The sequence below is a fragment of the Spironucleus salmonicida genome, chromosome 3 (genome assembly GCF_000497125.1).
Source record: "Spironucleus salmonicida strain ATCC 50377 chromosome 3, whole genome shotgun sequence".
NCBI classification, from domain to species: Eukaryota; Fornicata; order Diplomonadida; family Hexamitidae; genus Spironucleus; species Spironucleus salmonicida.
Genome location: NC_090598.1, coordinates 1,483,508 through 1,506,736, shown reverse-complemented (window position 1 = coordinate 1,506,736; position 23,229 = coordinate 1,483,508). Strand labels below are relative to the sequence as shown.

The window sequence follows — 23,229 nt, the reverse complement described above, 5'->3', positions numbered from 1 at the left end:
ATTTCTGTATTACCACTCCCTGCTAATGTCTACGGAAAGAACGTAAGAACAGCGTGGTGAAAGAGGTGCTCCCAGAGCTAAGCCTGAAGAAATTTGGAACCCTACTACTAAACTTGGTCGTTTAGTTAAGTCTGGTGTAGTAACTTCTTTAGCTGAAGTATTTAAATACTCCCTCCCTTGCAAAGAAGCTTAAATCATTGACAACTTCATCACTCTTGAAGAAAAAGTAGTGAAGGTTCGTTCTGTTTAGAAATAGACCTCTGCTGGCCAGCGTACTCGTTTCCATGCCACTGTAATTGTTGGTGATCGTAATGGTCATATCGGTTATGGTTCTGGTGTTTCTAAGGAAGTGGCTGTGGCTGTCAAGAAGGCTGTAGTTAATGCAAAGCTCAACCTTATACCCATCAGACGTGGATATTGGGGTTCTAAGATGGGTAATCCTCATACCATCTCCCAGAAGGTTTCTGGTAAGTGCGGTTCTGTTACTTTCAGACTCATTCCTGCACCTCGTGGTACTGGCATCGTTTCTGCTCCTAAAGTCAAAGAACTCATTGCTCTTGCAGGTATTGAAGACGTATTCTCTCGTCAGTTCGGTCACACCAGAACTCTTATGAATTCAGTTGGTGCTATGTTCAACGCCTTAAAGAAATCTTACACTTTCCTTACCCCTGATCTTTGGGCTGCTTAAGAACTTGGTGATGATCTCAGAACCTATAAAGAATGATTAATTTTCATGATTATTTTAGAATTATTAATTTTAATATTAATCATCTACTCATAGTTACAAGCATTTAAAGTGGAGATAATATTTTAAAGAAAATAATAAATTATAGCATAACTTTTATAAAAATTGCTGTGTAAAAATAAAAATGCTTCAATCGTTTACGTGTTTTGTAATATGAGTAAATTATAAAATTTTATAGGATCGTGCTATATGATAAACTCTCTCTGTTGATTAATATATAAATGAATGATAAACTAGACAATGAGTATCATTAATATTTAATAAATATGATTATTCTTTTTTTAAGATCAGTAATATACTAAAAATATTTCACTTATCAATTTAATGAACTATTTCGCAAATCTCGCGAAAATTTTATTCTAAACTATCTATTATTTCGCCATAAACCTACGCTAAATCCTCATTATAACTAAAATAAGCGTCTCTCATATATTCACGCAGAATACATGAATTATCATTGAAGTCTTTTGATACAGATGAAAAAATCGACCGAAAATCTACTTTATCAGAATCAAAAATCTCAAAAAGTTATTACTTTAACATTAACAAAAATACTTAAATTTAATGTATTTATGATGATTTCAAATATTATAAACTAGTCTGGATCTCTTATGTAAGAAGAGTAATTTATTACTAAATCGATTTTTATTAGGCAGGCTGTTATAATAATAAAAACTAGAGAGTTGTTATTTTATTATGAGAATTAATTGTATTATCTAATAACTGCTTATGATCAAAAGGTGATAACTAGAAACTTATCATTTTTCTAATTTTATATATAATATAATATAAACAAATAATAATAGTTTATGTGGCTTAAATAAAGTTTACTTTTATCAAATAGCAAATAAAGGGTACCTAATAAATTTAATATTCACTACAATAAAACTTGATTTTAAACTAGGTTATACATTTTAAGCTGTATAATCTCAAATTAGAATACTCACCATTATTAAATTACATCCAGAAGAATAACAACTATATTTTTATTTAATAGCATTATTATGTTAAATATTCAATAATATTATTATATTTTTAGATGAAAGTTAAATATATTTTATATAATATTCATATTTTTAATTCGGACTTGACTAAATATATGGGAAATGGATGATTCGTCTTGCATATGATGGAATGAGCGATATAATTTACCATGCAGTATGTATAGAGGTGTGGATAATAATATGGAGTTACGGGATATGTCGGATATACTTTGGTTATGTCATCGCTTTGGGTGTGCGATGTGTGGTGGGGTGGCAGCATGGTGAGGTGTGGGGAGGCAGACCATCTAAGGTGATCTCGCGCCATCGCACGCCGCCCAAGCAAGTGCGTGCCACGCCGGGCGAGACCGGGCGGTACTGCCAGCCTCCGGACGAGCTCCTGCGGACGTCCGGGAAGGGCAAGGGCAAGGGCAAACCGGGCGAGTTCTCTCCTCTGGTGGGGACGAGGTGGACGACGGCCCACTTCGCCATTATGAGCATATGAATACCGTGTGGGGTGGTAGAGGAACCTCGCACATATAGTGGCTATAGGCCATATATGTATTATTTATATACGCCCACGCGTATTTATGTGCAGAATGCTGTTTTGGCGGGAGGCGTAATTTGCTACTATTATACCATACTCGGGCAGTATGGTACTTTGCGGGGAGCGGGAATACTCACTATAATACCGTATATATGCCCTATCATACTTCGCGGGAAAGGGCAAATCCCCTTTATTATATTGCCTATTCCCACTTTAACATATCGGAAGGGACACCAACATTACATTATTATACGCTGCATGCCAACCGACGTTGGGAAAAGGCAAGGGCAAGGGCTTCGGCAAGGCCCCCTTGACATCCCGCCCATGGGAAACCAGCCGAGTGGAAGGGAGCCATGAAGGATTATGATTATAATGTTGCATATGTGAAGTATGGCATTTGGGCGGGAGCCGTAATTTGGTACTATTATACCATACTCGGGCAGTATGGTACTTTGCGGGAATCGTGAGTCCTTAGTATTATATTATTTATATACACTATCATACTTGCGGGAAGCCCGAATGAGTATTATTATATTACATATATGCACTATGGCACTGTGCAGGAAGTACGCCACCCCACTAGACACGGAAGCCCTATGCACCACACGCTCACACAACGAGTACCACAAGAATAGCATCACTCAGATCCCGAAGCCGTAGAGCGTCTTGCCCTGGCGCTTCAGCGCGTACACCACGTCCTGCGACGTCACCGTCTTGCGCTGCGCGTGCTCAGTGTAGGTCAGCGAGTCCCTGATGACCACGTCCAGGAACGCCTTCAGCACCTCGCGCGTCTGGGGGTAGATCGTGGACGAGATCCTCTTCACGCCACCTCTGCGCGCCAACCTGCGTATGGCAGGCTTGGTGATGCCTGTGAGTGCATCCTTCTCGGATTTGTGTCTTTTCGCCTTTCCAAAACCTTTTCCCTTTCCTTTTCCAGACATTGTTGATAGCACCCTCACTCCTGCATTATGAGGTTGGTGATGAAACCAGCTATCGGTTCGCGAACCCATACTTATATATGCTATATAAAATATATATGTTGGGGCGGGGGCGGGAGCGAGTTTTAATATGAATAATATATAGTTATAGTGACGAAAGTGGTTGCGGTGTGCGAATATAGGTATAAGTATATATAGATGCATATAGGGATTTATGGAATATAGGTATGTATGTTATATGTGATGTATACAAATATCTATCTACTAAATTTACCGTGTTCAATATGCAGAACTGCAGACTCATTTTCACCGGAACTCCATATCTCGGCCCCGTAGGCCCCATATGGGCGCGGGGCGCGGGGCACGGCAGGCAGGCCATCTAAGATGATCTCGCGCCGTGCCATGCATCGGGTGTCATCTCGCGCCATCGCACGCCGCCCAAGCAAGTGCGTGCCACGCCGGGCGAGACCGGGCGGTACTGCCAGCCTCCGGACGAGCTCCTGCGGACGTCCGGGAAGGGCAAGGGCAAGGGCAAACCGGGCGAGTTCTCTCCTCTGGTGGGGACGAGGTGGACGACGGCCCACTTCGCCATTATGAGCATATGAATACCGTGTGGGGTGGTAGAGGAACCTCGCACATATAGTGGCTATAGGCCATATATGTATTATTTATATACGCCCACGCGTATTTATGTGCAGAATGCTGTTTTGGCGGGAGGCGTAATTTGCTACTATTATACCATACTCGGCCAGTATGGTACTTTGCGGGGAGCGGGAATACTCACTATAATACCGTATATATGCCCTATCATACTTCGCGGGAAAGGGAAAATCCCCTTTATTATATTGCCTATTCCCACTTTAACATATCGGAAGGGACACCAACATTACATTATTATACGCTGCATGCCAACCGACGTTGGGAAAAGGCAAGGGCAAGGGCTTCGGCAAGGCCCCCTTGACATCCCGCCCATGGGAAACCAGCCGAGTGGAAGGGAGCCATGAAGGATTATGATTATAATGTTGCATATGTGAAGTATGGCATTTGGGCGGGAGCCGTAATTTGGTACTATTATACCATACTCGGGCAGTATGGTACTTTGCGGGAATCGTGAGTCCTTAGTATTATATTATTTATATACACTATCATACTTGCGGGAAGCCCGAATGAGTATTATTATATTACATATATGCACTATGGCACTGTGCAGGAAGTACGCCACCCCACTAGACACGGAAGCCCTATGCACCACACGCTCACACAACGAGTACCACAAGAATAGCATCACTCAGATCCCGAAGCCGTAGAGCGTCTTGCCCTGGCGCTTCAGCGCGTACACCACGTCCTGCGACGTCACCGTCTTGCGCTGCGCGTGCTCAGTGTAGGTCAGCGAGTCCCTGATGACCACGTCCAGGAACGCCTTCAGCACCTCGCGCGTCTGGGGGTAGATCGTGGACGAGATCCTCTTCACGCCACCTCTGCGCGCCAACCTGCGTATGGCAGGCTTGGTGATGCCTGTGAGTGCATCCTTCTCGGATTTGTGTCTTTTCGCCTTTCCAAAACCTTTTCCCTTTCCTTTTCCAGACATTGTTGATAGCACCCTCACTCCTGCATTATGAGGTTGGTGATGAAACCAGCTATCGGTTCGCGAACCCATACTTATATATGCTATATAAAATATATATGTTGGGGCGGGGGCGGGAGCGAGTTTTAATATGAATAATATATAGTTATAGTGACGAAAGTAGTTGCGGTGTGCGAATATAGGTATAAGTATATATAGATGCATATAGGGATTTATGGAATATAGGTATGTATGTTATATGTGATGTATACAAATATCTATCTACTAAATTTACCGTGTTCAATATGCAGAACTGCAGACTCATTTTCACCGGAACTCCATATCTCGGCCCCGTAGGCCCCATATGGGCGCGGGGCGCGGGGCACGGCAGGCAGGCCATCTAAGATGATCTCGCGCCGTGCCATGCATCGGGTGTCATCTCGCGCCATCGCACGCCGCCCAAGCAAGTGCGTGCCACGCCGGGCGAGACCGGGCGGTACTGCCAGCCTCCGGACGAGCTCCTGCGGACGTCCGGGAAGGGCAAGGGCAAGGGCAAACCGGGCGAGTTCTCTCCTCTGGTGGGGACGAGGTGGACGACGGCCCACTTCGCCATTATGAGCATATGAATACCGTGTGGGGTGGTAGAGGAACCTCGCACATATAGTGGCTATAGGCCATATATGTATTATTTATATACGCCCACGCGTATTTATGTGCAGAATGCTGTTTTGGCGGGAGGCGTAATTTGCTACTATTATACCATACTCGGCCAGTATGGTACTTTGCGGGGAGCGGGAATACTCACTATAATACCGTATATATGCCCTATCATACTTCGCGGGAAAGGGAAAATCCCCTTTATTATATTGCCTATTCCCACTTTAACATATCGGAAGGGACACCAACATTACATTATTATACGCTGCATGCCAACCGACGTTGGGAAAAGGCAAGGGCAAGGGCTTCGGCAAGGCCCCCTTGACATCCCGCCCATGGGAAACCAGCCGAGTGGAAGGGAGCCATGAAGGATTATGATTATAATGTTGCATATGTGAAGTATGGCATTTGGGCGGGAGCCGTAATTTGGTACTATTATACCATACTCGGGCAGTATGGTACTTTGCGGGAATCGTGAGTCCTTAGTATTATATTATTTATATACACTATCATACTTGCGGGAAGCCCGAATGAGTATTATTATATTACATATATGCACTATGGCACTGTGCAGGAAGTACGCCACCCCACTAGACACGGAAGCCCTATGCACCACACGCTCACACAACGAGTACCACAAGAATAGCATCACTCAGATCCCGAAGCCGTAGAGCGTCTTGCCCTGGCGCTTCAGCGCGTACACCACGTCCTGCGACGTCACCGTCTTGCGCTGCGCGTGCTCAGTGTAGGTCAGCGAGTCCCTGATGACCACGTCCAGGAACGCCTTCAGCACCTCGCGCGTCTGGGGGTAGATCGTGGACGAGATCCTCTTCACGCCACCTCTGCGCGCCAACCTGCGTATGGCAGGCTTGGTGATGCCTGTGAGTGCATCCTTCTCGGATTTGTGTCTTTTCGCCTTTCCAAAACCTTTTCCCTTTCCTTTTCCAGACATTGTTGATAGCACCCTCACTCCTGCATTATGAGGTTGGTGATGAAACCAGCTATCGGTTCGCGAACCCATACTTATATATGCTATATAAAATATATATGTTGGGGCGGGGGCGGGAGCGAGTTTTAATATGAATAATATATAGTTATAGTGACGAAAGTAGTTGCGGTGTGCGAATATAGGTATAAGTATATATAGATGCATATAGGGATTTATGGAATATAGGTATGTATGTTATATGTGATGTATACAAATATCTATCTACTAAATTTACCGTGTTCAATATGCAGAACTGCAGACTCATTTTCACCGGAACTCCATATCTCGGCCCCGTAGGCCCCATATGGGCGCGGGGCGCGGGGCACGGCAGGCAGGCCATCTAAGATGATCTCGCGCCGTGCCATGCATCGGGTGTCATCTCGCGCCATCGCACGCCGCCCAAGCAAGTGCGTGCCACGCCGGGCGAGACCGGGCGGTACTGCCAGCCTCCGGACGAGCTCCTGCGGACGTCCGGGAAGGGCAAGGGCAAGGGCAAACCGGGCGAGTTCTCTCCTCTGGTGGGGACGAGGTGGACGACGGCCCACTTCGCCATTATGAGCATATGAATACCGTGTGGGGTGGTAGAGGAACCTCGCACATATAGTGGCTATAGGCCATATATGTATTATTTATATACGCCCACGCGTATTTATGTGCAGAATGCTGTTTTGGCGGGAGGCGTAATTTGCTACTATTATACCATACTCGGCCAGTATGGTACTTTGCGGGGAGCGGGAATACTCACTATAATACCGTATATATGCCCTATCATACTTCGCGGGAAAGGGAAAATCCCCTTTATTATATTGCCTATTCCCACTTTAACATATCGGAAGGGACACCAACATTACATTATTATACGCTGCATGCCAACCGACGTTGGGAAAAGGCAAGGGCAAGGGCTTCGGCAAGGCCCCCTTGACATCCCGCCCATGGGAAACCAGCCGAGTGGAAGGGAGCCATGAAGGATTATGATTATAATGTTGCATATGTGAAGTATGGCATTTGGGCGGGAGCCGTAATTTGGTACTATTATACCATACTCGGGCAGTATGGTACTTTGCGGGAATCGTGAGTCCTTAGTATTATATTATTTATATACACTATCATACTTGCGGGAAGCCCGAATGAGTATTATTATATTACATATATGCACTATGGCACTGTGCAGGAAGTACGCCACCCCACTAGACACGGAAGCCCTATGCACCACACGCTCACACAACGAGTACCACAAGAATAGCATCACTCAGATCCCGAAGCCGTAGAGCGTCTTGCCCTGGCGCTTCAGCGCGTACACCACGTCCTGCGACGTCACCGTCTTGCGCTGCGCGTGCTCAGTGTAGGTCAGCGAGTCCCTGATGACCACGTCCAGGAACGCCTTCAGCACCTCGCGCGTCTGGGGGTAGATCGTGGACGAGATCCTCTTCACGCCACCTCTGCGCGCCAACCTGCGTATGGCAGGCTTGGTGATGCCTGTGAGTGCATCCTTCTCGGATTTGTGTCTTTTCGCCTTTCCAAAACCTTTTCCCTTTCCTTTTCCAGACATTGTTGATAGCACCCTCACTCCTGCATTATGAGGTTGGTGATGAAACCAGCTATCGGTTCGCGAACCCATACTTATATATGCTATATAAAATATATATGTTGGGGCGGGGGCGGGAGCGAGTTTTAATATGAATAATATATAGTTATAGTGACGAAAGTAGTTGCGGTGTGCGAATATAGGTATAAGTATATATAGATGCATATAGGGATTTATGGAATATAGGTATGTATGTTATATGTGATGTATACAAATATCTATCTACTAAATTTACCGTGTTCAATATGCAGAACTGCAGACTCATTTTCACCGGAACTCCATATCTCGGCCCCGTAGGCCCCATATGGGCGCGGGGCGCGGGGCACGGCAGGCAGGCCATCTAAGATGATCTCGCGCCGTGCCATGCATCGGGTGTCATCTCGCGCCATCGCACGCCGCCCAAGCAAGTGCGTGCCACGCCGGGCGAGACCGGGCGGTACTGCCAGCCTCCGGACGAGCTCCTGCGGACGTCCGGGAAGGGCAAGGGCAAGGGCAAACCGGGCGAGTTCTCTCCTCTGGTGGGGACGAGGTGGACGACGGCCCACTTCGCCATTATGAGCATATGAATACCGTGTGGGGTGGTAGAGGAACCTCGCACATATAGTGGCTATAGGCCATATATGTATTATTTATATACGCCCACGCGTATTTATGTGCAGAATGCTGTTTTGGCGGGAGGCGTAATTTGCTACTATTATACCATACTCGGCCAGTATGGTACTTTGCGGGGAGCGGGAATACTCACTATAATACCGTATATATGCCCTATCATACTTCGCGGGAAAGGGAAAATCCCCTTTATTATATTGCCTATTCCCACTTTAACATATCGGAAGGGACACCAACATTACATTATTATACGCTGCATGCCAACCGACGTTGGGAAAAGGCAAGGGCAAGGGCTTCGGCAAGGCCCCCTTGACATCCCGCCCATGGGAAACCAGCCGAGTGGAAGGGAGCCATGAAGGATTATGATTATAATGTTGCATATGTGAAGTATGGCATTTGGGCGGGAGCCGTAATTTGGTACTATTATACCATACTCGGGCAGTATGGTACTTTGCGGGAATCGTGAGTCCTTAGTATTATATTATTTATATACACTATCATACTTGCGGGAAGCCCGAATGAGTATTATTATATTACATATATGCACTATGGCACTGTGCAGGAAGTACGCCACCCCACTAGACACGGAAGCCCTATGCACCACACGCTCACACAACGAGTACCACAAGAATAGCATCACTCAGATCCCGAAGCCGTAGAGCGTCTTGCCCTGGCGCTTCAGCGCGTACACCACGTCCTGCGACGTCACCGTCTTGCGCTGCGCGTGCTCAGTGTAGGTCAGCGAGTCCCTGATGACCACGTCCAGGAACGCCTTCAGCACCTCGCGCGTCTGGGGGTAGATCGTGGACGAGATCCTCTTCACGCCACCTCTGCGCGCCAACCTGCGTATGGCAGGCTTGGTGATGCCTGTGAGTGCATCCTTCTCGGATTTGTGTCTTTTCGCCTTTCCAAAACCTTTTCCCTTTCCTTTTCCAGACATTGTTGATAGCACCCTCACTCCTGCATTATGAGGTTGGTGATGAAACCAGCTATCGGTTCGCGAACCCATACTTATATATGCTATATAAAATATATATGTTGGGGCGGGGGCGGGAGCGAGTTTTAATATGAATAATATATAGTTATAGTGACGAAAGTAGTTGCGGTGTGCGAATATAGGTATAAGTATATATAGATGCATATAGGGATTTATGGAATATAGGTATGTATGTTATATGTGATGTATACAAATATCTATCTACTAAATTTACCGTGTTCAATATGCAGAACTGCAGACTCATTTTCACCGGAACTCCATATCTCGGCCCCGTAGGCCCCATATGGGCGCGGGGCGCGGGGCACGGCAGGCAGGCCATCTAAGATGATCTCGCGCCGTGCCATGCATCGGGTGTCATCTCGCGCCATCGCACGCCGCCCAAGCAAGTGCGTGCCACGCCGGGCGAGACCGGGCGGTACTGCCAGCCTCCGGACGAGCTCCTGCGGACGTCCGGGAAGGGCAAGGGCAAGGGCAAACCGGGCGAGTTCTCTCCTCTGGTGGGGACGAGGTGGACGACGGCCCACTTCGCCATTATGAGCATATGAATACCGTGTGGGGTGGTAGAGGAACCTCGCACATATAGTGGCTATAGGCCATATATGTATTATTTATATACGCCCACGCGTATTTATGTGCAGAATGCTGTTTTGGCGGGAGGCGTAATTTGCTACTATTATACCATACTCGGCCAGTATGGTACTTTGCGGGGAGCGGGAATACTCACTATAATACCGTATATATGCCCTATCATACTTCGCGGGAAAGGGAAAATCCCCTTTATTATATTGCCTATTCCCACTTTAACATATCGGAAGGGACACCAACATTACATTATTATACGCTGCATGCCAACCGACGTTGGGAAAAGGCAAGGGCAAGGGCTTCGGCAAGGCCCCCTTGACATCCCGCCCATGGGAAACCAGCCGAGTGGAAGGGAGCCATGAAGGATTATGATTATAATGTTGCATATGTGAAGTATGGCATTTGGGCGGGAGCCGTAATTTGGTACTATTATACCATACTCGGGCAGTATGGTACTTTGCGGGAATCGTGAGTCCTTAGTATTATATTATTTATATACACTATCATACTTGCGGGAAGCCCGAATGAGTATTATTATATTACATATATGCACTATGGCACTGTGCAGGAAGTACGCCACCCCACTAGACACGGAAGCCCTATGCACCACACGCTCACACAACGAGTACCACAAGAATAGCATCACTCAGATCCCGAAGCCGTAGAGCGTCTTGCCCTGGCGCTTCAGCGCGTACACCACGTCCTGCGACGTCACCGTCTTGCGCTGCGCGTGCTCAGTGTAGGTCAGCGAGTCCCTGATGACCACGTCCAGGAACGCCTTCAGCACCTCGCGCGTCTGGGGGTAGATCGTGGACGAGATCCTCTTCACGCCACCTCTGCGCGCCAACCTGCGTATGGCAGGCTTGGTGATGCCTGTGAGTGCATCCTTCTCGGATTTGTTTTTTTTTTTTTTTTTTTTTTTTTTTTGTAAAAGATCACTCGAGTACTGCCATTCCTCATTGCGTATATGGGATCTTTACTGCCCCTGTCGGGGGGGGTTTTCTTGTTTTCCCTGGCCTCACGGCCCGGGTGCGACAGCACTCCCTCTGGCGTGCTGGCGCCTGCGATTGTTATTCTTCGCAGCATTTCTCCAATTAAGACGTATTGCAACGTCTTCCTCTAAACCATAGTTCCTATCCTGGAGAGCTATGATCTATCGTGCAGTGTTGTTTCGAACTGAGTCCTGTCTATAGAAACAGGTCGCAGTTCCCACCGCTTCCATAAATTTCCTGTAGTTGAACTCCGGGAAGTGGAATTTCAACAACTTGAGTGTCTCGCGATGAATTTAAAGTTCATGTGAGATAACCATTGGGATTATAGTCTGGTTAGGGTCAGGCAATTTATGCTTTCTAACCTTTTCTGCAAATTTCGCGTCCATATTCTCTTGCGAAGTAAACGTGACATCTAGGTCTACTGTCAGGATTTTACTTACAATGATTCTGAAGTCCGGATAAAACTTTCCTTCAGGAGCTTATTGACGTGTTATTTCACGGGGCTCGTACTTCGCTAGGCAGTTCATCGCGGCTGAGACAGCCTTGTTGTGTCTAACTATTCGGATTCCGCTATTTCTATTGCATTTTTGGTCGTGATCTCCAATCTTAGGGGTACCGCATAGCGTACACAAATGGGTTTTACTGGGTGTCGCTACCGGGCCGAAAGCCGAGTTCAAGAGATACTGGACAGACTGTCCAGGGAGCCTGGTGGCTCCTAAGATGCAGGGGAAAATCATCGGGCGTCCAGGATCTGGATCGTCCGGAACGAGTTCTTTGATTTTCTCCCTGATATTTCTAAAGACGCAGTGATTGTTCTCATGGAATTCATCGCGTGCTGCGGTCATGAGTGGGTAGAAGCGACCAGGTGTGATCACGTTCATTCCACCCCGGATCTAGCTATCCAATAGAGTTTCAATCTTTATGCTTAGTCCCGCTATCAGCGAGGTGGTGGCAACAAGGCTGTCGTCTATCTTCGTATATCCGGCTTCCTAGTCATCCGTGACGTCCACAAGTGGGCCATAGTTGACTGAGGGAACAATACATTGTACAAACATCTGGAACCGTTATTGGGTGGTCCCGAGCTTCGATTGCTCGAGGAGTAGGAAGGCATCCTGAGCGGTTTGGAGCAAGTGATCTGTTAACGGTATCGGTTTGTCCTTAAATTCTTACCCAACGAATTTAATCGCTTGGGTGGGGGAGGCTGTTATGCATTTCTCCACAGACAGGGTTAGCCCGTAGTCTGCAAAGACGCTTTCACAGTCTTTGAGGTTTACTCCTGAATCGTGACCTATCAGGACATCGTCCGCGTACGATGCGATAACCTTGTATTTGCCTGCGAGCCGATCTAGGATCGGGCGCATTACAACACAGAATAGCATCATGGACAATGGATCCCCTTGGGGGACGCCGGTGCCTAGCCTTTCCAACCCCTCCGCATTCCGCGCCATCAAAAAGGCTTGGATGTATTGGTTGGTTTCCGGTGCTAGGCCGGCTTTCACGAGTTCTTCTTCGATTACTTTATGAGGTACGGCGTTAAAGGCGTTTCGTACGTCAAGGGAAGTAAGGGTGAGCCCATTCTTAAGCATGATATTAGCTTAATATTTGGCTCTGAGGAGAGCGTTTTTGGTAAAGGCGAATTGATAATTGCCTAGGGTTAGTTGCTGCTTCATCTTCTCTGCCAGTGCTTTGTGCAGGACTTATAGGAATAACTCCTGTATGCAAATCGGTCTAAACTTGGTCGCGTTCTTTGGGATGAAGATTATCCGGTATTCGAATAGTCTCCTAGTCTTGTTCACTAGGGATGGTGTATCAAGTATTAGTTTGTATACCTTCGCAAGAATGTTTGAGATGTGATGAGACTTCTCAAGTTCTTTCAGGTGGGCTGGAAGAATGCCACTCGGGCCGCCTGCTTTGCCATCCCGGTACTATAGGATTATCTTCGTAATCTCTTCTGCCGTTGGCGCTTGCAGCGCTGTTCTTACTGATCCCTACCGCGATGCCGATTCATATTCGGGTTTCCGGTTTTCCTAAAATAACTCTCTAACCAGGTCCGGTCTGGAGCTGGCGTTTTCTGGGGATAGGTTCTACTTGTTCTAATTTTCCTTAATAAGGTTCCATGCCTTTCCAGTCTGTCCTCTCTAAAAGCAGAAATCTATCTATTTTTGATTGGTATCGCGTCTGGTGTTACATGCCTGTTTTCTTCTGAATGCGCCTATGAATTAGTTAAAGGCGTCTAGGATGTCAGCTCCGTTTTCAATCTCCAGTTTCATCTGGATAAAACGTAATGCTAAATTCTTCTTGTCCGTAGCGCAACCTAAAGGAGATAGGTTGATCGTCGCTTCCGGTGGAAGTCCTATTTTGGGTGCAGTTATTTATTCTGCTATACTCTTCGCTCTTGCCGCCTTGGCGGCCGATGCTTTTGCCAGCTATTCCTCTAGTTCGAGGCTATAGACATCTCTATTTCTTACTAGCAATTGGGCAGCTTCGTTTGTCATTCCTTACTTGTTCTTGCATTTTCCATCCATTAGGTGGAGCATGACATTTAATTTCTTCGTAAAAGGGTGATTACAGATTCCACAGTAGAATCTGAAGAGTTTGGGGTCTTCGTAAACTTCTTTGTATCTAAGTAGCGGGAACTTTATATCGTGCTATCCGCCTCTCGTGAGCGCGTGATGTCTCAGCAGGCTCGTGGGGTCGGACGACGCGAAGGTGCATGCCTGACATTCAAAAGGCTTGTCAGGGTTCCTTGGTCTAGCGTGTTCGTTACTTTCTGTTGTGCTTGGGGCACGTGTCTCAGGAATAAGTCTTGTCTGAGATCTCGTCTCGTGGACGATACCATACCGGGTGATTGAATTCAGTTGAGGTCTGACTCTGGGCTCTACCGGTATGTTTTGTGAGGGTAGCCTGGGAATTGGTGGGTCTATCCCGTAGTCCGGAGCATCTGGGGGATCCGGGCGAGGCGGGGCCTCGCTTTCCTCTTAGCTCTCTGGTTAGAGGCTAGGTTAATCGGTTGGGGCCCCTTCTTAACTGGCAACCTATGAGGAGGGCGGTTGTTCAGTCACTTCCGCTGCGTTAGGGGCAGCTAGACTAGCTACCTCCTAAGCTTACTCGTCTTGGCAGTTAACGAGCGCAGCTGTAGTTTCCCCGTGAATTTGTGTGGAAGGGAATTGCGCGCGATTCTGAGTGTCGGCAGCCGAAGTGTCCGGAGCACCTTGCGGGGCTCTTTCTTCTTCTCTTGCTTTCACGAAGCTCATGATAGATTTATTGGTCTTATCTGAGAGCACAGGAGCCTCCCGGCTTGCCTGGCCCTGCTTGAACAGTCTCACGCTTGAAACTTATGTGAAGGGGGAATATGTCAAAGTCGAGGGGTCACCATTAGACGTTGGAGGTGCCTATTGCTTCTTCATGGTAGAAGAAATGTGACTAGCGATCGACTGGGGTTGGGGTTGGGGTAGAGCAGGTGCCTGTTTGAACAGGCTTCTAATACGAATTTATTAGGCGGTGAGAGCAACAGGGTCTACACTATCGCTAGTGTTCTCCGAGTCTGTCGCCTTTCCAAAACCTTTTCCCTTTCCTTTTCCAGACATTGTTGATAGCACCCTCACTCCTGCATTATGAGGTTGGTGATGAAACCAGCTATCGGTTCGCGAACCCATACTTATATATGCTATATAAAATATATATGTTGGGGCGGGGGCGGGAGCGAGTTTTAATATGAATAATATATAGTTATAGTGACGAAAGTGGTTGCGGTGTGCGAATATAGGTATAAGTATATATAGATGCATATAGGGATTTATGGAATATAGGTATGTATGTTATATGTGATGTATACAAATATCTATCTACTAAATTTACCGTGTTCAATATGCAGAACTGCAGACTCATTTTCACCGGAACTCCATATCTCGGCCCCGTAGGCCCCATATGGGCGCGGGGCGCGGGGCACGGCAGGCAGGCCATCTAAGATGATCTCGCGCCGTGCCATGCATCGGGTGTCATCTCGCGCCATCGCACGCCGCCCAAGCAAGTGCGTGCCACGCCGGGCGAGACCGGGCGGTACTGCCAGCCTCCGGACGAGCTCCTGCGGACGTCCGGGAAGGGCAAGGGCAAGGGCAAACCGGGCGAGTTCTCTCCTCTGGTGGGGACGAGGTGGACGACGGCCCACTTCGCCATTATGAGCATATGAATACCGTGTGGGGTGGTAGAGGAACCTCGCACATATAGTGGCTATAGGCCATATATGTATTATTTATATACGCCCACGCGTATTTATGTGCAGAATGCTGTTTTGGCGGGAGGCGTAATTTGCTACTATTATACCATACTCGGCCAGTATGGTACTTTGCGGGGAGCGGGAATACTCACTATAATACCGTATATATGCCCTATCATACTTCGCGGGAAAGGGAAAATCCCCTTTATTATATTGCCTATTCCCACTTTAACATATCGGAAGGGACACCAACATTACATTATTATACGCTGCATGCCAACCGACGTTGGGAAAAGGCAAGGGCAAGGGCTTCGGCAAGGCCCCCTTGACATCCCGCCCATGGGAAACCAGCCGAGTGGAAGGGAGCCATGAAGGATTATGATTATAATGTTGCATATGTGAAGTATGGCATTTGGGCGGGAGCCGTAATTTGGTACTATTATACCATACTCGGGCAGTATGGTACTTTGCGGGAATCGTGAGTCCTTAGTATTATATTATTTATATACACTATCATACTTGCGGGAAGCCCGAATGAGTATTATTATATTACATATATGCACTATGGCACTGTGCAGGAAGTACGCCACCCCACTAGACACGGAAGCCCTATGCACCACACGCTCACACAACGAGTACCACAAGAATAGCATCACTCAGATCCCGAAGCCGTAGAGCGTCTTGCCCTGGCGCTTCAGCGCGTACACCACGTCCTGCGACGTCACCGTCTTGCGCTGCGCGTGCTCAGTGTAGGTCAGCGAGTCCCTGATGACCACGTCCAGGAACGCCTTCAGCACCTCGCGCGTCTGGGGGTAGATCGTGGACGAGATCCTCTTCACGCCACCTCTGCGCGCCAACCTGCGTATGGCAGGCTTGGTGATGCCTGTGAGTGCATCCTTCTCGGATTTGTTTTTTTTTTTTTTTTTTTTTTTTTTTTTTTTTTGTAAAAGATCACTCGAGTACTGCCATTCCTCATTGCGTATATGGGATCTTTACTGCCCCTGTCGGGGGGGGTTTTCTTGTTTTCCCTGGCCTCACGGCCCGGGTGCGACAGCACTCCCTCTGGCGTGCTGGCGCCTGCGATTGTTATTCTTCGCAGCATTTCTCCAATTAAGACGTATTGCAACGTCTTCCTCTAAACCATAGTTCCTATCCTGGAGAGCTATGATCTATCGTGCAGTGTTGTTTCGAACTGAGTCCTGTCTATAGAAACAGGTCGCAGTTCCCACCGCTTCCATAAATTTCCTGTAGTTGAACTCCGGGAAGTGGAATTTCAACAACTTGAGTGTCTCGCGATGAATTTAAAGTTCATGTGAGATAACCATTGGGATTATAGTCTGGTTAGGGTCAGGCAATTTATGCTTTCTAACCTTTTCTGCAAATTTCGCGTCCATATTCTCTTGCGAAGTAAACGTGACATCTAGGTCTACTGTCAGGATTTTACTTACAATGATTCTGAAGTCCGGATAAAACTTTCCTTCAGGAGCTTATTGACGTGTTATTTCACGGGGCTCGTACTTCGCTAGGCAGTTCATCGCGGCTGAGACAGCCTTGTTGTGTCTAACTATTCGGATTCCGCTATTTCTATTGCATTTTTGGTCGTGATCTCCAATCTTAGGGGTACCGCATAGCGTACACAAATGGGTTTTACTGGGTGTCGCTACCGGGCCGAAAGCCGAGTTCAAGAGATACTGGACAGACTGTCCAGGGAGCCTGGTGGCTCCTAAGATGCAGGGGAAAATCATCGGGCGTCCAGGATCTGGATCGTCCGGAACGAGTTCTTTGATTTTCTCCCTGATATTTCTAAAGACGCAGTGATTGTTCTCATGGAATTCATCGCGTGCTGCGGTCATGAGTGGGTAGAAGCGACCAGGTGTGATCACGTTCATTCCACCCCGGATCTAGCTATCCAATAGAGTTTCAATCTTTATGCTTAGTCCCGCTATCAGCGAGGTGGTGGCAACAAGGCTGTCGTCTATCTTCGTATATCCGGCTTCCTAGTCATCCGTGACGTCCACAAGTGGGCCATAGTTGACTGAGGGAACAATACATTGTACAAACATCTGGAACCGTTATTGGGTGGTCCCGAGCTTCGATTGCTCGAGGAGTAGGAAGGCATCCTGAGCGGTTTGGAGCAAGTGATCTGTTAACGGTATCGGTTTGTCCTTAAATTCTTACCCAACGAATTTAATCGCTTGGGTGGGGGAGGCTGTTATGCATTTCTCCACAGACAGGGTTAGCCCGTAGTCTGCAAAGACGCTTTCACAGTCTTTGAGGTTTACTCCTGAATCGTGACCTATCAGGACATCGTCCGCGTACGATGCGATAACCTTGTATTTGCCTGCGAGCCGATCTAGGATCGGGCGCATTACAACACAGAATAGCATCATGGACAATGGATCCCCTTGGGGGACGCCGGTGCCTAGCCTTTCCAACCCCTCCGCATTCCGCGCCATCAAAAAGGCTTGGATGTATTGGTTGGTTTCCGGTGCTAGGCCGGCTTTCACGAGTTCTTCTTCGATTACTTTATGAGGTACGGCGTTAAAGGCGTTTCGTACGTCAAGGGAAGTAAGGGTGAGCCCATTCTTAAGCATGATATTAGCTTAATATTTGGCTCTGAGGAGAGCGTTTTTGGTAAAGGCGAATTGATAATTGCCTAGGGTTAGTTGCTGCTTCATCTTCTCTGCCAGTGCTTTGTGCAGGACTTATAGGAATAACTCCTGTATGCAAATCGGTCTAAACTTGGTCGCGTTCTTTGGGATGAAGATTATCCGGTATTCGAATAGTCTCCTAGTCTTGTTCACTAGGGATGGTGTATCAAGTATTAGTTTGTATACCTTCGCAAGAATGTTTGAGATGTGATGAGACTTCTCAAGTTCTTTCAGGTGGGCTGGAAGAATGCCACTCGGGCCGCCTGCTTTGCCATCCCGGTACTATAGGATTATCTTCGTAATCTCTTCTGCCGTTGGCGCTTGCAGCGCTGTTCTTACTGATCCCTACCGCGATGCCGATTCATATTCGGGTTTCCGGTTTTCCTAAAATAACTCTCTAACCAGGTCCGGTCTGGAGCTGGCGTTTTCTGGGGATAGGTTCTACTTGTTCTAATTTTCCTTAATAAGGTTCCATGCCTTTCCAGTCTGTCCTCTCTAAAAGCAGAAATCTATCTATTTTTGATTGGTATCGCGTCTGGTGTTACATGCCTGTTTTCTTCTGAATGCGCCTATGAATTAGTTAAAGGCGTCTAGGATGTCAGCTCCGTTTTCAATCTCCAGTTTCATCTGGATAAAACGTAATGCTAAATTCTTCTTGTCCGTAGCGCAACCTAAAGGAGATAGGTTGATCGTCGCTTCCGGTGGAAGTCCTATTTTGGGTGCAGTTATTTATTCTGCTATACTCTTCGCTCTTGCCGCCTTGGCGGCCGATGCTTTTGCCAGCTATTCCTCTAGTTCGAGGCTATAGACATCTCTATTTCTTACTAGCAATTGGGCAGCTTCGTTTGTCATTCCTTACTTGTTCTTGCATTTTCCATCCATTAGGTGGAGCATGACATTTAATTTCTTCGTAAAAGGGTGATTACAGATTCCACAGTAGAATCTGAAGAGTTTGGGGTCTTCGTAAACTTCTTTGTATCTAAGTAGCGGGAACTTTATATCGTGCTATCCGCCTCTCGTGAGCGCGTGATGTCTCAGCAGGCTCGTGGGGTCGGACGACGCGAAGGTGCATGCCTGACATTCAAAAGGCTTGTCAGGGTTCCTTGGTCTAGCGTGTTCGTTACTTTCTGTTGTGCTTGGGGCACGTGTCTCAGGAATAAGTCTTGTCTGAGATCTCGTCTCGTGGACGATACCATACCGGGTGATTGAATTCAGTTGAGGTCTGACTCTGGGCTCTACCGGTATGTTTTGTGAGGGTAGCCTGGGAATTGGTGGGTCTATCCCGTAGTCCGGAGCATCTGGGGGATCCGGGCGAGGCGGGGCCTCGCTTTCCTCTTAGCTCTCTGGTTAGAGGCTAGGTTAATCGGTTGGGGCCCCTTCTTAACTGGCAACCTATGAGGAGGGCGGTTGTTCAGTCACTTCCGCTGCGTTAGGGGCAGCTAGACTAGCTACCTCCTAAGCTTACTCGTCTTGGCAGTTAACGAGCGCAGCTGTAGTTTCCCCGTGAATTTGTGTGGAAGGGAATTGCGCGCGATTCTGAGTGTCGGCAGCCGAAGTGTCCGGAGCACCTTGCGGGGCTCTTTCTTCTTCTCTTGCTTTCACGAAGCCCATGATAGATTTATTGGTCTTATCTGAGAGCACAGGAGCCTCCCGGCTTGCCTGGCCCTGCTTGAACAGTCTCACGCTTGAAACTTATGTGAAGGGGGAATATGTCAAAGTCGAGGGGTCACCATTAGACGTTGGAGGTGCCTATTGCTTCTTCATGGTAGAAGAAATGTGACTAGCGATCGACTGGGGTTGGGGTTGGGGTAGAGCAGGTGCCTGTTTGAACAGGCTTCTAATACGAATTTATTAGGCGGTGAGAGCAACAGGGTCTACACTATCGCTAGTGTTCTCCGAGTCTGTCGCCTTTCCAAAACCTTTTCCCTTTCCTTTTCCAGACATTGTTGATAGCACCCTCACTCCTGCATTATGAGGTTGGTGATGAAACCAGCTATCGGTTCGCGAACCCATACTTATATATGCTATATAAAATATATATGTTGGGGCGGGGGCGGGAGCGAGTTTTAATATGAATAATATATAGTTATAGTGACGAAAGTAGTTGCGGTGTGCGAATATAGGTATAAGTATATATAGATGCATATAGGGATTTATGGAATATAGGTATGTATGTTATATGTGATGTATACAAATATCTATCTACTAAATTTACCGTGTTCAATATGCAGAACTGCAGACTCATTTTCACCGGAACTCCATATCTCGGCCCCGTAGGCCCCATATGGGCGCGGGGCGCGGGGCACGGCAGGCAGGCCATCTAAGATGATCTCGCGCCGTGCCATGCATCGGGTGTCATCTCGCGCCATCGCACGCCGCCCAAGCAAGTGCGTGCCACGCCGGGCGAGACCGGGCGGTACTGCCAGCCTCCGGACGAGCTCCTGCGGACGTCCGGGAAGGGCAAGGGCAAGGGCAAACCGGGCGAGTTCTCTCCTCTGGTGGGGACGAGGTGGACGACGGCCCACTTCGCCATTATGAGCATATGAATACCGTGTGGGGTGGTAGAGGAACCTCGCACATATAGTGGCTATAGGCCATATATGTATTATTTATATACGCCCACGCGTATTTATGTGCAGAATGCTGTTTTGGCGGGAGGCGTAATTTGCTACTATTATACCATACTCGGCCAGTATGGTACTTTGCGGGGAGCGGGAATACTCACTATAATACCGTATATATGCCCTATCATACTTCGCGGGAAAGGGAAAATCCCCTTTATTATATTGCCTATTCCCACTTTAACATATCGGAAGGGACACCAACATTACATTATTATACGCTGCATGCCAACCGACGTTGGGAAAAGGCAAGGGCAAGGGCTTCGGCAAGGCCCCCTTGACATCCCGCCCATGGGAAACCAGCCGAGTGGAAGGGAGCCATGAAGGATTATGATTATAATGTTGCATATGTGAAGTATGGCATTTGGGCGGGAGCCGTAATTTGGTACTATTATACCATACTCGGGCAGTATGGTACTTTGCGGGAATCGTGAGTCCTTAGTATTATATTATTTATATACACTATCATACTTGCGGGAAGCCCGAATGAGTATTATTATATTACATATATGCACTATGGCACTGTGCAGGAAGTACGCCACCCCACTAGACACGGAAGCCCTATGCACCACACGCTCACACAACGAGTACCACAAGAATAGCATCACTCAGATCCCGAAGCCGTAGAGCGTCTTGCCCTGGCGCTTCAGCGCGTACACCACGTCCTGCGACGTCACCGTCTTGCGCTGCGCGTGCTCAGTGTAGGTCAGCGAGTCCCTGATGACCACGTCCAGGAACGCCTTCAGCACCTCGCGCGTCTGGGGGTAGATCGTGGACGAGATCCTCTTCACGCCACCTCTGCGCGCCAACCTGCGTATGGCAGGCTTGGTGATGCCTGTGAGTGCATCCTTCTCGGATTTGTGTCTTTTCGCCTTTCCAAAACCTTTTCCCTTTCCTTTTCCAGACATTGTTGATAGCACCCTCACTCCTGCATTATGAGGTTGGTGATGAAACCAGCTATCGGTTCGCGAACCCATACTTATATATGCTATATAAAATATATATGTTGGGGCGGGGGCGGGAGCGAGTTTTAATATGAATAATATATAGTTATAGTGACGAAAGTGGTTGCGGTGTGCGAATATAGGTATAAGTATATATAGATGCATATAGGGATTTATGGAATATAGGTATGTATGTTATATGTGATGTATACAAATATCTATCTACTAAATTTACCGTGTTCAATATGCAGAACTGCAGACTCATTTTCACCGGAACTCCATATCTCGGCCCCGTAGGCCCCATATGGGCGCGGGGCGCGGGGCACGGCAGGCAGGCCATCTAAGATGATCTCGCGCCGTGCCATGCATCGGGTGTCATCTCGCGCCATCGCACGCCGCCCAAGCAAGTGCGTGCCACGCCGGGCGAGACCGGGCGGTACTGCCAGCCTCCGGACGAGCTCCTGCGGACGTCCGGGAAGGGCAAGGGCAAGGGCAAACCGGGCGAGTTCTCTCCTCTGGTGGGGACGAGGTGGACGACGGCCCACTTCGCCATTATGAGCATATGAATACCGTGTGGGGTGGTAGAGGAACCTCGCACATATAGTGGCTATAGGCCATATATGTATTATTTATATACGCCCACGCGTATTTATGTGCAGAATGCTGTTTTGGCGGGAGGCGTAATTTGCTACTATTATACCATACTCGGCCAGTATGGTACTTTGCGGGGAGCGGGAATACTCACTATAATACCGTATATATGCCCTATCATACTTCGCGGGAAAGGGAAAATCCCCTTTATTATATTGCCTATTCCCACTTTAACATATCGGAAGGGACACCAACATTACATTATTATACGCTGCATGCCAACCGACGTTGGGAAAAGGCAAGGGCAAGGGCTTCGGCAAGGCCCCCTTGACATCCCGCCCATGGGAAACCAGCCGAGTGGAAGGGAGCCATGAAGGATTATGATTATAATGTTGCATATGTGAAGTATGGCATTTGGGCGGGAGCCGTAATTTGGTACTATTATACCATACTCGGGCAGTATGGTACTTTGCGGGAATCGTGAGTCCTTAGTATTATATTATTTATATACACTATCATACTTGCGGGAAGCCCGAATGAGTATTATTATATTACATATATGCACTATGGCACTGTGCAGGAAGTACGCCACCCCACTAGACACGGAAGCCCTATGCACCACACGCTCACACAACGAGTACCACAAGAATAGCATCACTCAGATCCCGAAGCCGTAGAGCGTCTTGCCCTGGCGCTTCAGCGCGTACACCACGTCCTGCGACGTCACCGTCTTGCGCTGCGCGTGCTCAGTGTAGGTCAGCGAGTCCCTGATGACCACGTCCAGGAACGCCTTCAGCACCTCGCGCGTCTGGGGGTAGATCGTGGACGAGATCCTCTTCACGCCACCTCTGCGCGCCAACCTGCGTATGGCAGGCTTGGTGATGCCTGTGAGTGCATCCTTCTCGGATTTGTTTTTTTTTTTTTTTTTTTTTTTTTTTTTGTAAAAGATCACTCGAGTACTGCCATTCCTCATTGCGTATATGGGATCTTTACTGCCCCTGTCGGGGGGGGGGTTTTCTTGT

General features: G+C 47.8%; 10 protein-coding genes and 3 pseudogenes across 10 annotated transcripts; 1 reads left to right on the top strand and 12 right to left on the bottom strand. All coding sequences in view use genetic code 6, as the record gives it.

Moving 5' to 3' along the window:
* Positions 1-25: 25 nt before the first annotated feature.
* SS50377_23234 (Ribosomal protein S5) lies at positions 26-724 on the top strand (the record flags this gene model as incomplete). The annotated part of the gene is made up of 1 exon (XM_067907099.1): positions 26-724. The coding sequence occupies one exon, from the start codon at positions 26-28 to the stop codon at positions 722-724; it is 699 nt and encodes a 232-aa protein (XP_067766367.1).
* A 330-nt stretch (positions 725-1,054) lies between these two features.
* SS50377_23233 (uncharacterized protein) lies at positions 1,055-1,507 on the bottom strand (the record flags this gene model as incomplete). The annotated part of the gene is made up of 1 exon (XM_067907098.1): positions 1,055-1,507. The coding sequence occupies one exon, from the start codon at positions 1,505-1,507 to the stop codon at positions 1,055-1,057; it is 453 nt and encodes a 150-aa protein (XP_067766366.1).
* A 1,406-nt stretch (positions 1,508-2,913) lies between these two features.
* On the bottom strand, positions 2,914-3,213 carry SS50377_23232 (Histone H4; the record flags this gene model as incomplete). Its single annotated transcript, XM_067907097.1, has 1 exon — positions 2,914-3,213. One exon carries the CDS (start codon positions 3,211-3,213, stop codon positions 2,914-2,916), a length of 300 nt encoding a protein of 99 aa, XP_067766365.1.
* A 1,285-nt stretch (positions 3,214-4,498) lies between these two features.
* Positions 4,499-4,798, bottom strand: SS50377_23231 (Histone H4; the record flags this gene model as incomplete). Its single annotated transcript, XM_067907096.1, has 1 exon — positions 4,499-4,798. One exon carries the CDS (start codon positions 4,796-4,798, stop codon positions 4,499-4,501), a length of 300 nt encoding a protein of 99 aa, XP_067766364.1.
* A 1,285-nt stretch (positions 4,799-6,083) lies between these two features.
* Positions 6,084-6,383, bottom strand: SS50377_23230 (Histone H4; the record flags this gene model as incomplete). Its single annotated transcript, XM_067907095.1, has 1 exon — positions 6,084-6,383. One exon carries the CDS (start codon positions 6,381-6,383, stop codon positions 6,084-6,086), a length of 300 nt encoding a protein of 99 aa, XP_067766363.1.
* A 1,285-nt stretch (positions 6,384-7,668) lies between these two features.
* SS50377_23229 (Histone H4) lies at positions 7,669-7,968 on the bottom strand (the record flags this gene model as incomplete). The annotated part of the gene is made up of 1 exon (XM_067907094.1): positions 7,669-7,968. The coding sequence occupies one exon, from the start codon at positions 7,966-7,968 to the stop codon at positions 7,669-7,671; it is 300 nt and encodes a 99-aa protein (XP_067766362.1).
* Positions 7,969-9,253: 1,285 nt separating this feature from the next.
* Positions 9,254-9,553, bottom strand: SS50377_23228 (Histone H4; the record flags this gene model as incomplete). The annotated part of the gene is made up of 1 exon (XM_067907093.1): positions 9,254-9,553. One exon carries the CDS (start codon positions 9,551-9,553, stop codon positions 9,254-9,256), a length of 300 nt encoding a protein of 99 aa, XP_067766361.1.
* Positions 9,554-10,838: 1,285 nt separating this feature from the next.
* On the bottom strand, positions 10,839-11,087 carry SS50377_23227 (Histone H4; annotated as a pseudogene).
* Positions 11,088-11,210: 123 nt separating this feature from the next.
* Positions 11,211-14,771, bottom strand: SS50377_23226 (Reverse transcriptase (RNA-dependent DNA polymerase); the record flags this gene model as incomplete). The annotated part of the gene is made up of 1 exon (XM_067907092.1): positions 11,211-14,771. The coding sequence occupies one exon, from the start codon at positions 14,769-14,771 to the stop codon at positions 11,211-11,213; it is 3,561 nt and encodes a 1,186-aa protein (XP_067766360.1).
* A 1,285-nt stretch (positions 14,772-16,056) lies between these two features.
* On the bottom strand, positions 16,057-16,305 carry SS50377_23225 (Histone H4; annotated as a pseudogene).
* A 129-nt stretch (positions 16,306-16,434) lies between these two features.
* SS50377_23224 (Reverse transcriptase (RNA-dependent DNA polymerase)) lies at positions 16,435-19,995 on the bottom strand (the record flags this gene model as incomplete). The annotated part of the gene is made up of 1 exon (XM_067907091.1): positions 16,435-19,995. One exon carries the CDS (start codon positions 19,993-19,995, stop codon positions 16,435-16,437), a length of 3,561 nt encoding a protein of 1,186 aa, XP_067766359.1.
* Positions 19,996-21,280: 1,285 nt separating this feature from the next.
* Positions 21,281-21,580, bottom strand: SS50377_23223 (Histone H4; the record flags this gene model as incomplete). Its single annotated transcript, XM_067907090.1, has 1 exon — positions 21,281-21,580. The coding sequence occupies one exon, from the start codon at positions 21,578-21,580 to the stop codon at positions 21,281-21,283; it is 300 nt and encodes a 99-aa protein (XP_067766358.1).
* Positions 21,581-22,865: 1,285 nt separating this feature from the next.
* On the bottom strand, positions 22,866-23,114 carry SS50377_23222 (Histone H4; annotated as a pseudogene).
* Between the last annotated feature and the right edge of the window lie 115 nt (positions 23,115-23,229).